The following is a 17,072-nucleotide window of genomic DNA, read 5'->3' as shown; positions in this document are numbered from 1 at the left end:
GTTATAAAATACGCTGAATACCACAATGCAAATTCATATCTTTTTATCCTTCCACTAAAATGATACTGCCAACATTAACAATATGAATATTCTGCTAAACTGCACATAATTAAAATGACAAAAAAACACATCTAATTACTTTGTGTTTTGTGTTTTGTGTTTTATCTTTAAATTTAAAAATATGTGCCCAAGTTAGTATCCGGATATTGGCACATATCTGGTCCGTAACTACTTTGATATTAACTACCCTTTGTTATTTCCGGATACAAACTACGTTTGATATTTGTAATTTTACAGATTTTATCACCGTTTTTTTAAAGAAAGCCTAAAGATGTCGGAGAGAAAAGTTTTAAACGTATGTATAATTTATCATGTAGAATAATAGAAAATGCTGAGAATATAGAGTTCACAGCCGTTTTCGTCATGTATCTGTATCCTATGAATTTCTGCCAATATAGGCACACCTCCGTTATATGGAGTAAAACAATAAAAATAGCTCCACCACCGCAACAGTATAGAATATCAATCCATCAATATATATACACTATGAGGATTATGTACACAGTTCACAGTTTTTGATATTTATTTATCCTTTTATATGTAAAAGATAAAAATTGTCTTTATACTATTAAAATTCTATTTATAAAACTTAATATTAAGCCTAGGCGATCTGCAAAAACCCTATTTGACCTATCTAACTGACTTTAAAGTTCATCTTTCTCCTGCTACTTATCAAGTCCATTTTTGAGAGTATTTCGTACCTCTTATTATGTAATTTATAAATTAATTGTCTACACAGAGGTTCAATTCTATAGCTTATATCATTTTCTGACTCAGCACTGCAAGCATAGTGAAATGGATTAATAATTAGTTGCAAAATGTCTAGCTGACTATTAGAATGTTGCAAAGCAGGAAGCTCACTACATTTATATATAATGTTTTTCAATATTGGTGTACGAAATTGGTCAAGTGCTCTACAACACAGCAAGAAATGTGAAAGTGATTCTTCTGCTTGGTCACATAATTTACAAGTTGGATCAACGTTGTTTTGATTGTAAGCTGCTCTATTCGTTTGTAGAATGTAGGTTCCAGTTGCAATTTTTATTCTTATTGGAATTCTATTGATGTCTCTTTGATTAGCACTGTTCGCTAAGGCCAAAGGATGAATTTTCCCAACTTTAAATAAAGATGTTGGAATGTATTTCAAGCTTGAGTAATACATTATTTCTTCATTAATTCTTGTTGTCCAATATTTATGTACTGCTGTGGTAGTCAATTTCTTCCATTTTCCTTTTGACATATCAATATAAAGTAGTGATAATGGGTTTTCTAGACTATATTTGATACATATCTTTTTCATGTCTATAAACCAGCTGTTACTATCAAAGCTCTTAATCTGTAGTTGTCTTTCTGCTAGCTTCCACTCAGATGAATTTTTATTTGATCTTGCAATATTTCCAAACAATGAGAGGATTTTTAAGTGTATTTCTGCTTCTATAGGTAGTAAACCAGATATTAAGTATACAGCAGGGTCAGCCACATTAATATTTAGTGAAAGAATTTGCTTAAGTAACTTTTTGTATTGGATCTGTAAATTGTCAAGAATTTTGCCTTTTGGTATCACAATTTCAAGCCCATAGGTTAGTATTGGAAGAATATATGTTCTCAACATTGCAATTGATGTTTCAGGATCAAGACCATTCTCCCCATGTAGACCAGTTCCCATTAGACTGTAGATAGCCCTTCTGTTTTTTTTTAAATTTTCGTCAACAGTTGTTTGTGCAGAATTGTTTTGAGATCTCGTTATTCCAATATGTGAAGCTTTGTCTACCACTGGCATTACAGTATCGTTCAATTTCCAAAATCCTAAATTAGTTTCTATAGTTTTAGCTTTGCTTTTTACAGGTAAAATTACGCTTTTTGAAGGTTGTAGATGGTATCCTTCGCGCTTACTGAAATCCACGGCTATATCTACCATGAAAAATTGAATCCCTCGCCATTTGTCATTGGTTTAATTTGTTGATAAAAAATAAAGCTAAGGCGAAGCTATTTTGATAGCTTAAACTGTTGACCAGATGTTTATTTCTTTTTTTATTAATAAGTAAATAAATAAATAGATTGAGCTTAATGTCTAAAAACATTAAACAAGGAGATAACATAAGCTCTAACTGAGCTTTTAACTGACAGACTAGTCCAAATAATTATGACATCTTGAAAGGCTATTATTAAAAAAAATTTCTTTGATGCTTTATTTAATTTTGTCTCACAAGTCTATTTTGTGATGACAAAATTCAATTTTGTGACAACAAAATCTGATATGTAGTAATCTGACTGCATGAAAAATACATTTTTTTTGCATCATTGTCCAGAAAAAAACCCAGACATAATTTGTGAATAAATTGGAAGTCATTGAAATCAAACAAGAAAGAAACTTAACTTAAAAGCAAATTTTTACATCATTTTATTTAGTGTATGGCCTCATTTGACAATATTTAATTATCATGTTAAAGAAAATACTGACAGTCTTATCTATATAAAAACTAGAGGCTCTAAAGAGCCTGTGTCGCTCACCTTGGTCTATGTGAATATTAAACAAAGGAAGCAGATTGAAAATTGACTACAAAGGTCAATAACTCCTAACAGGGGTCAATTGACCATTTCGTTCATGTTGAATTATTTGTAGATCTTACTTTGCTGAACATTATTGCTGTTTACAGTTTACCTATATCTATAATAATATTCAATATAATAACCAAAAACAGCAAAATTTCCTTAAAATTACCAATTCAGGGGCCGCAACCCAAAAACAGGTTGTCCAATTCATCTGAAAATTTCAGAGCAGATAGATCTTGACCTGATTAACAATTTTACTTCATGTCAGATTTTCTCTAAATTATTTGGTTTTTGAGTTATAAGCCAAAAACTGCATTTTACCCCTATGTTCTATTTTTAGACGTGGCGACCATCTTGGTTTGATGGCCAGGTCACCGGACACCTTTTTTAAACAAGAAACCCCAAAGATGATTGTGGCCATTTTTGGATCAATTTGGCACAGCAGTTTCAGAGAAGAAGATTTTAGTAAAAGATAAATAAAATTTACGAAAAATGGTTAAAAATTGACTTTAAAGGGCAATAACTCCTAAAGAGGTCAACTGACCATTTTGGTCATGTTGAATTATTTGTAAATCTGACCTTGCTGAACATTATTTCTGTTTACAGTTTACCTATATCTATAATAATATTCAATATAATAACCAAAAACAGCAAAATTTCCTTAAAATTACCAATTCAGGGGCCACAACCCCAAAACAGGTTGTCCAATTCATCTGAAAATTTCAGGGCAGATAGATCTTCACCTGATTAACAATTTTACCCATGTCAGATTTGCTCTAAATGCTTTGGTTTTTGAGTTATAAGCCAAAAACTGCATTTTACTCTTATGTTCTATTTATAGCCATGGCGGTCATTTTGGTTAGTTGGCAGGGTCACCGGACACAATTTTTAAACTAGATACCCCAATGATGATTGTGGCCAAGTTTCAAATAATTTGGCCCAGCAGTTTCAGAGGAGAAGATTTTTCTAAAAGATTACTAAGATTTACGAAAAATGGTTAAAAATTGACTATAAAGGGCAATAACTCCTAAAGTGGTCAACTGATCATTTTGGTCATGTTGACTTATTTGTAGATCTTACTTTGCTGAACATTATTGCTTTTTAGCTCACCTGGCCCGAAGGGCCAAGTGAGCTTTTCCCATCACTTTGCCTCCGTCGTCTGTCGTTGTCCGTCGTCGTTAACTTTTACAAAAATCTTCTCCTCTGAAACTACTGGGCCAAATCAAACCAAACTTGGCCACAATCATCATTGGGGTATCTAGTTTAAAAAATGTGTGGCGTGACCCGGTCAACCAACCAAGATGGCCGCCACGGCTAAAAATAGAACATAGGGGTAAAATGCAGTTTTTGGCTTATAACTCCAAAACCAAAGCATTTAGAGCAAATCTGACATGGGGTAAAAATGTTTATCAGGTCAAGATCTATCTGCCCTGAAATTTTCAGATGAATCAATCAATCGGTTGTTGGGTTGCTGCCCCTGAATTGGTAATTTTGAAGAAATTTTGCTGTTTTTGGTTATTATCTTGAATATTATTATAGTTAGAGATAAACTGTAAACAGCAATAATGTTCAGCAAAGTAAGATCTACAAATAAGTCAACATGACCAAAATGGTCAGTTGACCCGTTTAGGAGTTATTGCCCTTTATAGTCAATTTTTAACCATTTTTCTTAATTAAAGTAATCTTTTACAAAAATCTTCTCCTCTGAAACTACTTGGCCACAATCATCTTTGGGGTATCTAGTTTAAAAAATGTGGCGTGACCTGGTCAACCAACCAAGATGGCCGCCACGGCTAAAAATAGAACAAAGGGGTAAAATGCAGTTTTTGGCTTATAACTCAAAAACCAAAGCATTTTGAGGAAATCTGACATGGATAAAAATGTTTATCAGGTCAAGATCTATCTGCCCTGAAATTTTCAGATGAATCGGTCAATCGGTTGTTGGGTTGCTGCCCCTGAATTGGTAATTTTGAGGAAATTTTGCTGTTTTTGGTTATTATCTTGAATATTATTATAGATAGAGATAAATTGTAAACAGCAATAATGTTCAGCAAAGTAAGATCTACAAATTTAAATAAGTCAACATGACCAAAATGGTCAGTTGACCCCTTTAGGAGTTATTGCCCTTTATAGTCAATCTTTAACCATTTTTCATAAATCTAAGTAATCTTTTACAAAATCTCCACTGAAACTACTAGGCCACAATCATCTTTGGGGTATCTAGTTTGAATAATGTGTCCGATGACCTGGCCATTCAACCAAGATGGCCGCCACGGCTAAAAATAGAACATAGGGGTAAAATGCAGTTTTTTGCTTATAACTATGAAACCAAAGCATCTAGAGCAAATCTGACAAGAAGTTAAATTGTTAATCAAGTCAATATCTATCTGCCCTGAATTTTTCAGATGAATTGGACAACTGGTTGTTGGGTTGCTGCCCTCCAATTGGTAATTTTTAAAGAAATTTTGCCGTTTTTGGTTATCTTGAATACTATTATAGATAGCGATAAACTGTAAACAGCAATAATGTTCAGCAAAGTAAGATCTACAAATAAGTCAACTTGACCTAAATGGTCAATTGACCCCTGAAGGAGTTATTGCCCTTTGTTGTAAATTTTTAACAATTTTCATTAATTTGGTAAATTTATGTAAATTTTTACCAAATATAGTTCTCTGTTACTAATGGGCAAAGTTCATGATAGATATAATTGTAAGAAGCAAAATCGTTCAGTAAAGTAAGAACTTCAAACACATCACCATCACCAAAATACAATTTTGTCATGAATCCATTTGTGTCCTTTGTTTAATATGCACATAGACCAAGGTGAGCGACACAGGCTCTTTAGAGCCTCTAGTTACAGTTTATCTCTATCTGAAATAATATTCAAGATAATAACCAAAAACAACAAAATTTCCTTAAAATTACCAATTCAGGGGCAGCAACCTAACAACGGAATGTCAGATTCATCTGAAAATTTCAAGGCAGATAGATCTTAACTTGATTAACAATATTACCCCATGTCAGATTTGCCCTAAATGCTTTGGTTTTTGAGTTATAAGCCAAAAACTGCATTTTACCCCTATGTTCTATTTATAGCCATGGCGGCCATCTTGGTTAGTTGGTGGGGTCACCGGACACAATTTTTAAACTAGATACCCCAATGATGATTGTGGCCAAGTTTGGTTAAATTTGGCCTAGTAGTTTCAGAGGAGAAGATTTTTGTAAAAGTTAACGCAGGACGAAGACGCCGGACGCCGGACGCCAAGTGATGAGAAAAGCTCACTTGGCCCTTTGGGCCAGGTGAGCTAAAAAGAGAAATACATATAAATTACTAAAACGAACGACAACTACTGTACATCAGATTCCTGATCTAGGACAGTTTAGATGGAAGGGAAGACCAGTTTTCTCAAATGACAATGAATGACCTGTTTATGTTATTAGTGAATGCATAGTTTTCATGAAATCAGGTAAATCAGGATCAGAGACAACCTGGACCAAGACAGTTTTCCCAAATGACCTGTTTTATGTTATTAGTAAATGCACAGTTTTCATGAAATCAGGTAAACCAGGACCAGAGACAACCTAGACCAAGACAATAACAGGGGTTTCATTATTTTTTAAGACTGGTGGTACCTTTTAGATTTTTGGGGGAACCAACCCAAAGGGCGAGGGGTCTGGGGGCCGCCCAAGGCCCCCAGTGGGTCCAGGGCTAGCCCTGGTAGGGGGGCCAGGGGTGCAAAGCCCCCCTAAGCTCCTGGATTTTAGGTATTTCAGCCTTAATTTTTTACTTTAAAAAATAGGGAAAAGTCTGTTATATTTGCTTCAATTTTGGGTAAGTTAACATTGAATTGTTTTTTTTTCTAGAGTATTTATCTGAAAATACATTGCTTATAATTATTTTGAAATCAGTTATAAAATATGTATGACCTATAATGCAGGGGTTTCATGTGAAATGTTGTTTCAATACTTTGTTTCTTTTATACTTTAATTAAATGTTTTGTATTTGTTCAATATGGTGAATGAAATTCATAAGTTACATACAATGTAATATATTATTAAAAAAAATAATAAAACTTGTAGCTTTTTTTATTGCTTTCAACTTTTTGTTATAATCATTAGGTAAAAAGGGGGGAATTAATTATAGGCTTCTTAACTATAGTAAGTAACTGTTAAATTGTGTTTTTTCACTTCTTCAGAGCTTTTTTTTTTATTATTTTAGAAGTCTAAAAATTCATCATATATTTTGTTTACGTAACAGTTATGTACATAAACATGATAAATGTATGTTACTTCAGATTGTTTCACGAAATCTTACACTAAAAATTTCCTGCAGACAGCAGTCATAATTTTTTAAATCACAACATAGAACACATAATGACATTGATCAGGGACAAGGTTACGGTCCAACGGGAAACGAACTGATTTGATACAATTAACGATTTTCTGAATTTCATAGAATGTTCACCTTTGTTAAACCTTTTATTCATAAAATAATCTGTCATACGAGATGCTTTCCTTTTCATTGAAAGCATAACTAGACATAGTTATGTAGTTGTTGTTTAAATTCATCAACAATTTGCCGTTTCAAAATATAGTGCTAAATCGTCGCATTATAAAGCGCTCTTACGATACAGAAAGTCAGATACAGACACGTGGTTTATAAGTATCACTTCTGCTTATTTTGGAGGCGAACCTAAATTTGCAAAAGATATATAAATATACTTTAACGCAGACCTCGACGAAGACACCTATAAACATACACATGAACGGCATACACGGAGATTATCACTTTAGTAAAGAAAGAAATTAGATTTAAACGATTTCAAAAGAATTTTACACATTATATTTTTGTTATTTTTATTTTTTCTGCCGGTACCAGACGCTGCCATAGGCAGGCAAAAGTACCGGGTACCGGCTCTTAATGAATGCACTGCAATAACTTATTGGCCAAATGAGCCTGTGTGCCTGTTGAATGATGCCCAATAACAATATATTATTTTATACAAAACAGTATTCATACATCTAATTGATTAATTTTTTTGAGGGGTTTATTTTTTTTTTCTAGTTTCAAGAAGGAATCTTAAAGTGCACAGTACTTTAACAATATATTTTAAAGATCTCTGACCATATTTATTTTATGTCAGAACCTATATAATGTCAAAATTTTTATCACAATTCAAATTCAGAGAGTATCAAATTACAAGCTTGAATATAATGTGTCCAGACTTGCCCCAACTAATCAGGATTAGACCTTTGCAGTCGAATCAGACTGCTTTCAGCAAAGTATTATATTAATAAAGGTATTTCAACACACATAGTATAAGCTGACCATTGAATTATTTTAGTTGATTAGGTGGTTGGGTTGCTGTCTGATTGACCATGTTGACATACACTCCAAATCTTCTTTTACTTAATGCAATATTCATGATTATTTTTCTGTTTTAGAAATACTATCCATCGGATTTTGATCCGAATAATATCCCTAAGATGAGGAGAGAGAAAAATAGACCTTTCAACATACGTTTAATGGCACCATGTAACATGAGGTAACAAGTATATATACATATATACATGAAAAGGATACACACTTACATGTACATGATTCATGAAAATGATGCCATGTTGTCAGAAGACCATACTTTGACCTATATTGGTTTACCTTTATAAATTGATACCTAGATGGAGAGTTGTCTCATTGGCACTCATACCACATCTTGAAGTTCTTATAACAATGAAATACCATTGGTGGCCTTCTGCTGTTATCTCTCCTTTGGTCGTTTGTTGTCTCTTTGACATAATCGCCAAATTATTCTTAATTTTATTATTGTTAATGAACTAAACAAATATGTGAGGCTCAAGTTTAAGAACTTATCAACCATAGTAATGTATCTCAAAGACATGTTATATAAAGATATGCCTTATAAGACATTATTACAAAAGTGATAATTGTACTTAACTAACACCTAAAACATTGTACAATGCAAACATTGTTAATGAAAAACAGAAGTGAAAAAAAGTTCAATTTCCAAACTTCCCTCAAGCATTGTGTGCCAAGAAACATATTCAAGATAGTTGTTTGAAGCTTTCCTGTATGGAAATAGATAAAAAGAAAAAGAAATTTGTAATAGAAACAAACATAAATCACAGATCAAAATGTTGTTAGATAATACAGATCTTCTTACTTTCTATATATTATCTGTATACATGTACATAAATGGTAGGACATTTAGTATCATCAAAAACACTACTAATATGACTAATTTTTTTTGATCTTATTTTCAGGTGTGATACATGTGGTGTGTACATTTACAAAGGAAAAAAATTTAATTCCAGAAAAGAGGATGTAGAAGATGAGACCTTCCTTGGTCTGAGAATATTCAGGTTTTACATCAAATGTCCAAGTTGTGTATCAGAAATTGCTTTTAAGGTACTAATTAATATGATTAATGAACAAATTTAACCTTTTCTCCACATAAACCTTTAGCATATATTTGAAAGATAAGATAAGAAATAATTGCGTTTCTGACTAAAAGTATGCCACTTTTTAAATTGAACTATTTTGTCAACCAGAAGTTCAGAACAGGACAGTGTTATGCATTAAAAAAAATGTTTTTTCCTCCCATTTTTTTTGTGTAATTATCTGTTTTAGGCTCATTATGGTGATTCCATGTACATGATGTATGAAGATATGAAAAATGTGATTAAATCGCTTATAATATACGTCCCTCTGTATCACCATCTCAGTACTTTTGACTGTCAAGAAAAGATGATACTATTTAATTGGAATTTGATGTTATAAAACTTAGGAAACAATTTGAAATTAAGGAATGTTCATGTACAAAAAAATGTATCTCTCTCAGACATTTCTCTGGTTCCTTGTAGGGTTCTGATTTTACTATTTGTCCTTTTTTTTCTCCAGTTTGTCAATGTTAGCGATAATATAAAATATTTTGAGCTCATACCTCATAGGTGTACATGCATTATTAATTAAAATCAAATTAGAAATACAGTACAGTTTGTATTTACAAAAGTATTTGTTATTTTATTTTAGACAGATTTAAAAAACACAGACTATGTGCTAGAAGCTGGGGCTACAAGGTTATTTGAGGCTGAGAAATTGGCTAAACAAATGGCGGAGAAAGAACAACTAGAAAAAGAACAGGAGGAATTAAATAATCCAATGAAAGTAAGTCACAGTGTCATTATGTATAGAAAATAATATTACTGCGTGTTAATTGTAGCAAGAAATATTAACTATTAAACCAAAATCGAGACTCATAGTCCATTTGGTATTCTAGGTTGTTTTATAATAGATATAAAAAATGAATAAAAAGACTATGCTGAAGGATTTTTGAAAGATTTTAATTTTGAAAGCAAATCCAGGAATTTATTGAAGACTTCACATAAACTTTTCACCAACATATCATCAATCTATCTGCTAACTTATATCATGAAAAACTGCGATATTTGTTTATTAGAAATGTGTTCAACATTGTTAACTTATAATTCTGTTACAAATCACACAAAAAAAGACAACCTTTAAAAGCCATACATGTATAAAACCCAAATTCAATGAACACAATATTTTAATGAGTACTTAAAATAAATCCTGCCTACTCTTATAAATTTTGACTATAAAAAACTTTTGGGCCTGAAAAAAACAAAACAGACAAGACAGGTAAACCAAAAACAATATCTTTTATTTTAAAATTTAACTGTATATGGGAGACAACTCAAAAAGAAATTGAGATATTTTTTTAAATATATGATTCTAAATTTTAGTTATTAGAAAACCGAACAAAAGCCAGTAGAAATGAGATAGAAACAATTGATGCCTTGGAAGAAATAAGAGATATGAATTCTAGGAAGGCTGCTGTAGATCATGCCAAGGTCATAGAGATGCATTTGGAGTACGAGAAACAACTACAGAAGTTACAAGACGAGGAGGAGGAAAAGGAAATTAGGTGATTTGTTTGTTCATTGTTTATTATTGTGTTATATTGTGTACTGTGTTTGATATTACAAGATCTTATTTGAACACATCTTAGCTAAATCTTCATTAAAATTTTTGAAGTTATATTATTTTATGGAGCACTTTGTGAATTGCTTGTTAATGTTCTAAAATGTGCATTATATTGTAAGTTATGCAGAAATATTTTTTACCTCAGTCCCAAGATAATCCACAGGTGAACTGCAAACCTGATAAAGTATATGTGTTTAGTATAAAGGATGGCATGAATTAAAGTTTTGTAGTATAATCATATAAGAGTTTCGGTCCTATTTATAAAAAGATAATGATATGTTGGAATTTTAAGTCCTCAATACTCTTCAACTTTGTGCTTGTTTGATTTAATAAATATTTTGATATGAGCATCACTGATGAGTCTTATGTAGACGCGTCTGGCATACTAATTTCCAAATTGTACACAAGAAACTAAAATTAAAATAATACAAGACTAACAAAGGCCAGAGGCTCCTGACTTGGGACAGGCGCAAAAATGTATTACTTAAAACTAAATAATTGGCTGTTTTATCCAAAGAAGTTTGTTACCAATAGTAATCAATGATAGAGTTTTCTCTAAATGATCCTATAGGAAACTTTATAGCTTAGATAGAAGTTAGAACACACTCACTCATACTCGGAATCCACAGTTATGGTCAGTTTCTATATATGGTCATCATATTAAAAGAAAATATAACTTACTGGCACTGAAGAATATTTGATACAGATTTTTTTTAAATATACATCATCTTTAAAATATGGTAGAAATATAACAATATCTTATAAAATTCAACAGTATGCTGCTACAGAAACAAAATCACAATCTCCTAGATGCTGCAGACAGTGTTATCTGTGATATATATAATAATAGGTAGTTGAGTTTTTGATACTGACTATATCATGTGGAATATCTAGACGAGCCCTATTATTCTGTTTATCGGTAATTATGACTTCACACAATGTTATGACGTCAAGCAATGTTTTGCCTAATATTTTCAGTGATACAGCCAGTAAGTTGATACTCGAAAATATTAGGCAGAAAGATCAAAGGGAAAATATACGAATTACCGATAACACTTGTTTAAAAAGTTTTGTGTGTCCTCATGCTTTCCATTACTATTGTCTTTTATTTGACCAAATGCAATGCTATAATCGTTTAGTTATTTTCATCTATATTAATGTTTACAGATCTATATTTGGTGAGAAGGATGGTCTGGCTGTGAAGAGATTACAGGAGGATTCTGACAGTGATGATGACAAACCTAAAACTAAAAAACTAGCAACAGAAAAACCAACAGATATTCTATCACAGGTAAATCATATTAGAAGGATAATAAGGGATTGATAGACACACTGTTTGAAAAATGGAAAACCCACATATTGCTGGAATTAAAATTTACAGCCCTCAGGAAATAATTGGTTCTATGATTTTTTTTTATCATAATTTTTTCACCCCACCAAAGTTGCTTTGTCAAGACAAACAGTGAGAAAGACATAAAATTGAGAATGGAAATGGGGAATGTGTCAAAGAGACAACAACCCGACCAAATAAAAAAACAACAGCAGAAGGTCACCAACAGGTCTTCAATGTAGCGAGAAATTCCCGCAACCGGAGGCGTCCTTCAGCTGGCCCTTAAACAAATATATACTATGCATTGTCTATGTGAAGGCCTTAACTGGCACAATATAAGAAAATCAATATAAATACTACAAACTCATTTACCTAAAATTTAGGGGCCTAGTCAAAAACAAAGTAGCCTGAGCTACTCAGGGCTGCTAATTAATTTCAATCATTTAGGTATACTGTTTCCATTAACTGTGGACATCATCAATAAATTTGTGATTAAGGTAGATTGATGGTATACCACCATCTTGGATTGTACAATGACAGTACAAAATCGGTCTAATTATTTGCCTAAATCTGCAAATTTGGAGAAAGATTTGCATTTCAATAGTAAGACTGTTTTTTATATGAAGAAAACTTGTTAATTAATTGTATTAAACAAAATATTTTTTACAGATATCAAATTTTTAGGTTCTTAAATCATTTTTATCAAATGAGCCATTTAAGGGGAGACAACTCTTACAAAATTTATACTGGGCTTATAGGGAATTTTTTTATTTTTACTTGTAGCAAAAAAACAAGTTCGGTGACACCATGTTTTCTTTTTAATTTCTTAAAACATATTATGAAACCTATCTCACAATTTATTTCAAAATTCTATCTCATAGATTTTTTTTTATGCACACTAATGTGTTTTTTCATGAACAAACTAACAAAATTTTGACAATTTTCAACGACACATTGCTTGAAAAATAGCACGGTGACCCATACTTTTCATTAAATTTTTGAAAAAAGCATAGTAAAATCTTCATTTTGGCAAATTATAAGAAAAATCTGTCAGTAAAAAGGGAATCAATAATGTTTAATGTATGCTGCCTCAAGCTCTTTAGGAGTAGTGTTAAAAACACAAAAAATCAAATATGTTCTCAACCATTAATTAAAGTAGAATATTCAAAATCAAATGTATATGATAGTATAATTGATTCAAAATGTTTACCAAAGGCATATGCTTTATAATTAAAATTAAAATTCTGTTTGTTAAATTACCTGTTATTGTTATATGTGTGTCACTATAACAACACATATTTTTCAGAGTTCATCAGTTATACAGCAAAAGACCGAGAAGAAACCAGAATCCTGGGAAAAAAGTGTGGGGGGATTTAATAGCAAGAAATCATTAAAAGGACTTGTTGTTAGAAAGAAAGCTTCAACAACTGTAACCTCTAAACCAAGTGACAATCAGCCTGAAAGTAATAGTGAACTCAAAAATAGTCAAGAGACAGAAAAGAAAGTAGCTTTACCTACTTGGCAGAAAATAAGTCAGACTCAATCAAATGGAGAATCTATTGCAGTGAATGGTACAAGTCCAGCACTAAAAACTAGTGATGTTAGTGCTTCATCTTCAATAAATGCAGTGAAAAACAATGATGTTAGTGCCAGACCCTCAGGACTTGGACTCTTAGGAAATTATTCAGATTCTGATAGCAGTAATGAATCAAATTGATTAAATATTTTTTTTGCCTTGCCAGTTCATACAATACATATTTTCAAATAATAAAAAGAAATGTCATAGTTAATAACACTTGTTTCCATAAGTTATAAATATACAAATAAGATGTGGTTTGATTTCCAATGAGACTACTCTCAACCAGAGACCAAATGACATAAAAGTTAACAACTATAGGTCACTGCACAGCTTTAGTGAGCAACACCTACATATGTATACCACATAGTCAGCTATAAAAGTTCAAGAAATGACAATGTAAAACAATTCAAACAAAAAAAACTACTGACTTGATTTATGTACAAAATAATGAATGAAAATTGAAAATATATATATATATATATAGCAACAAAGGACAACTACAAAAAAACATGCATTTAATACTAAAATATTAGCTCATGTGAGAGATTTGTTGGAATTTTTCACATGTGCAAAATTTCCTGAATATGCAAATCTCTCACATGAAATTCGCTGTAAAAGAGCTTTTATGTGAAACTCGTGTGAATTTTTTGTTTATTTAATTCACATCTATCTCAAATGAAATATTTTACGTGAACTTAACCCCAAAAAAGTAAAAGTTACAAAAGTTGCAGATAAAAGATATCTATGCTCAAAGGAAGATAAATCACTTCAAAATACTAAATAATAAAACTGTTTCTTATTAATTGAATCCAGTATATTTAAAAGTTAATAATTTAGAATGAGAGAAACCTTTATCTGCACAGTGCAGGGTTCATTATGAGCAACCATAACTTGGCTATTCTTTCTCATATAAAAACTGTATCTAAATTTCATTTTAAAATTATTTTTATGCCCCTGCCGTAGAGGAAAGGCATTAAGTTTTACCCTTAACCCTCTATGTAAATATGTAAATCCATCCGTCCTAAAATTGGTTTACATTCTCTTACTTTAGTCTCAAACAAATGTTATAAAACTTATACACAGTGGTTAGTACAACATAACACAGATCAAGTATGAATTTTTGTGTCATCACTTTTATACTGTTGTAGAGTTATGCCCCTTTAGGTGTAACACCACTAATTCAGGCCCGGCCAGAAAGCACATACCAGAAAGTAGTACATATTTAACACAAAATAGTTCCTACGCATGAGTGTAACTTTCAAAATATGTAGAATATTTAGGTATTTTTGGTATCAAATGAAAGCTGAAGGACTGGTGATCATTGTAGAACACTTTTGGACTTTTAATTTTGAATATTAAAAAACTGCATCAAGTTTTAAAAAGAGGGTACATTTTGTCTGTTTGTCAGATCTGAAGTGCCTGTTTTGGTACATCTGAAGTTCCGGGAACCAGTTCGTTCTTATATGCCATGTAAGGTATGTTGATTTTTCCAGTACAAGACACCATAAAGAGTTGCTTTGAAATGCAATGATTGCCACTTTATTTGAACTTAAAATAAAAGAGGTGTGCCTGCTTGAAACGGAGGAATTTAACATAGAAAGCAATGGGACCATGAATTAGTGGTGTACTTCCTTTACAAATGGAACTGAATTTTTGGTTTCCATTTTCTATCTAAAGTTTGCCACAAATCTCAAATCAGGTACAAATTTGGGTAGCGTCACTGTTGATTGTTGATTTATTCCTTCATAAAGTTGTATGAGAGCAGGGTCATCATCTTTGTCCCCATGGACACATTCCCCATTTATTTAAAACTGATTCTACTAAACTGTTCGTCAAGTAAGCCTTCTCATTATGTAGATTATTAACCTAAAATGTTAATTATTAATGACTGAGAAAGTAACAAAAAAAATAAAAAGGAAATACAAGAGAGAAAAAAAATCTGTAATTAAACAATTGCAAGGAATATAATTGAATGCATTATCCTGATATTTCCTGAATATAGTTATGATGACCTTCATGACGAACAACAGTAAACATTCTTGCCAAATTATGTGAACAGCATTTTTGGTGTACACAACAAAAAATCATCTGATTTGGAAGAAACACACTAACTTTTTTTACACAAATGATGGTAATGACAATTATTTGAGACCCCAGACACAGTAAAATTCTAACCAATGTGACAGTAAAGGGCATTCCTCCCCTAAAAACAATGAAAAAAATAAGATAAATACATAAAAATTTTCGCTACATGGTTGCAAAGTAATGGGAGACAGTAAAGGAATAAAGTGCGAATCGACAGCTTTTATAAACATGTTCATGTGAATGCCCCAAAAATGGGACATGAACCTATGTTTTTATTGTTGCAAAACATGATTTAGGAATGATACATGAAAGCTGATTTCTAACGTTAAATCAAGTATACATGTAACTGAAGATATACATTAGCATTAAAGTTAATGGGATGTTTTTTTACTGAATTTTCCCTTTATGATAGTTGTGCCAAGTAAAAGACTCTTGTTTGAATAGTTTTAAGTTTTAACTCGTGCCAGACGATAATAAACAGAAGACACTTAATCAAAAATGGTTATAAAAAATCTTTGATAGCACCAATACAGGAATAAAGTCTCAAGTGACCATTGACTTTGGTATAGTATTTAAGCCTAATATATAAAACTAACTTATAAATCAAGATTAAATATTATCCACTACCACTTAATCATGACTGTACTAAGAATAGACATGTAATACATGAAATTCAAGACAGAAATATACTAGTATATAGCCATAATTTGCTTTTAAAGGTTAGCAGTTGAAAGTATTTACATTTATCATTAAATTTTTAAATCAAATACAATGTATATGAAGATCTCTACAATGACTGTATTGTAGATCTATAAATTGTATGCTGTTATAATCAATTAACACAGAAGAGAATAGATGCAAGTATAAAATTTAAATGCCCATTCAAATTTTTATCGAACTAATCAAAAGTAACGAAACACTTGATCTTAGATTGTCATACAGCATTTTTAAAGAGGAACCGCTTTTAAAATGCTTGGCCATTTTTGGGCATAAAAATTTCAGGCATGGTAATTTTAAGGTGATTACCATTTTCTCGTATCACGCCAAAATATTCATTTCTAAAAACAATATACTATCCAATCCCAAAATATCTAATAGTCGCGTTTAAGGGGTATATGATACATAAGTAGATAGTTAGGAAATCACAGGTCGACCTTTAATCTGTCTTACATATTTGATTGATGTAATGAGAGATGTATATGATAAGCATACACCCACTGCCAATAGAATTTAAGAACAATCAAATATTCGGAAGAACTAAAAAACTAAAAATTATTTTCAATATAAAAATGGAAGATGGTATGATTGCCAATGAGACAATACCAATGAGGCACCAAATGACGAAGATAGATATAAGTTAGAACGACGAATATGTTGGAACCTATAGTAATGTATTGTCAAAGTCTATAATGGGCATACCTTTGTGGATGATGAGAAATTTA

General features: G+C 31.5%; 1 protein-coding gene across 1 annotated transcript; it reads left to right on the top strand.

The window, feature by feature from the left end:
* The first annotated feature begins 242 nt into the window (after positions 1-242).
* On the top strand, positions 243-13,757 carry LOC134688502 (splicing factor YJU2-like). Its single transcript, XM_063549273.1, has 7 exons — positions 243-355; positions 8,059-8,159; positions 8,896-9,040; positions 9,665-9,799; positions 10,396-10,577; positions 11,804-11,927; positions 13,273-13,757. The coding sequence occupies exons 1-7, from the start codon at positions 332-334 to the stop codon at positions 13,681-13,683; spliced, it is 1,122 nt and encodes a 373-aa protein (XP_063405343.1). The 5' UTR covers positions 243-331; the 3' UTR covers positions 13,684-13,757.
* The last annotated feature ends 3,315 nt before the right edge of the window (positions 13,758-17,072 follow it).

Source organism: Mytilus trossulus, chromosome 10 (assembly GCF_036588685.1).
Source record: "Mytilus trossulus isolate FHL-02 chromosome 10, PNRI_Mtr1.1.1.hap1, whole genome shotgun sequence".
Classification (NCBI taxonomy): Eukaryota; Metazoa; Mollusca; class Bivalvia; order Mytilida; family Mytilidae; genus Mytilus; species Mytilus trossulus.
The sequence above is the reverse complement of the archived record's forward strand: the minus strand, read 5'-3'. Positions and strand labels throughout refer to the sequence as shown.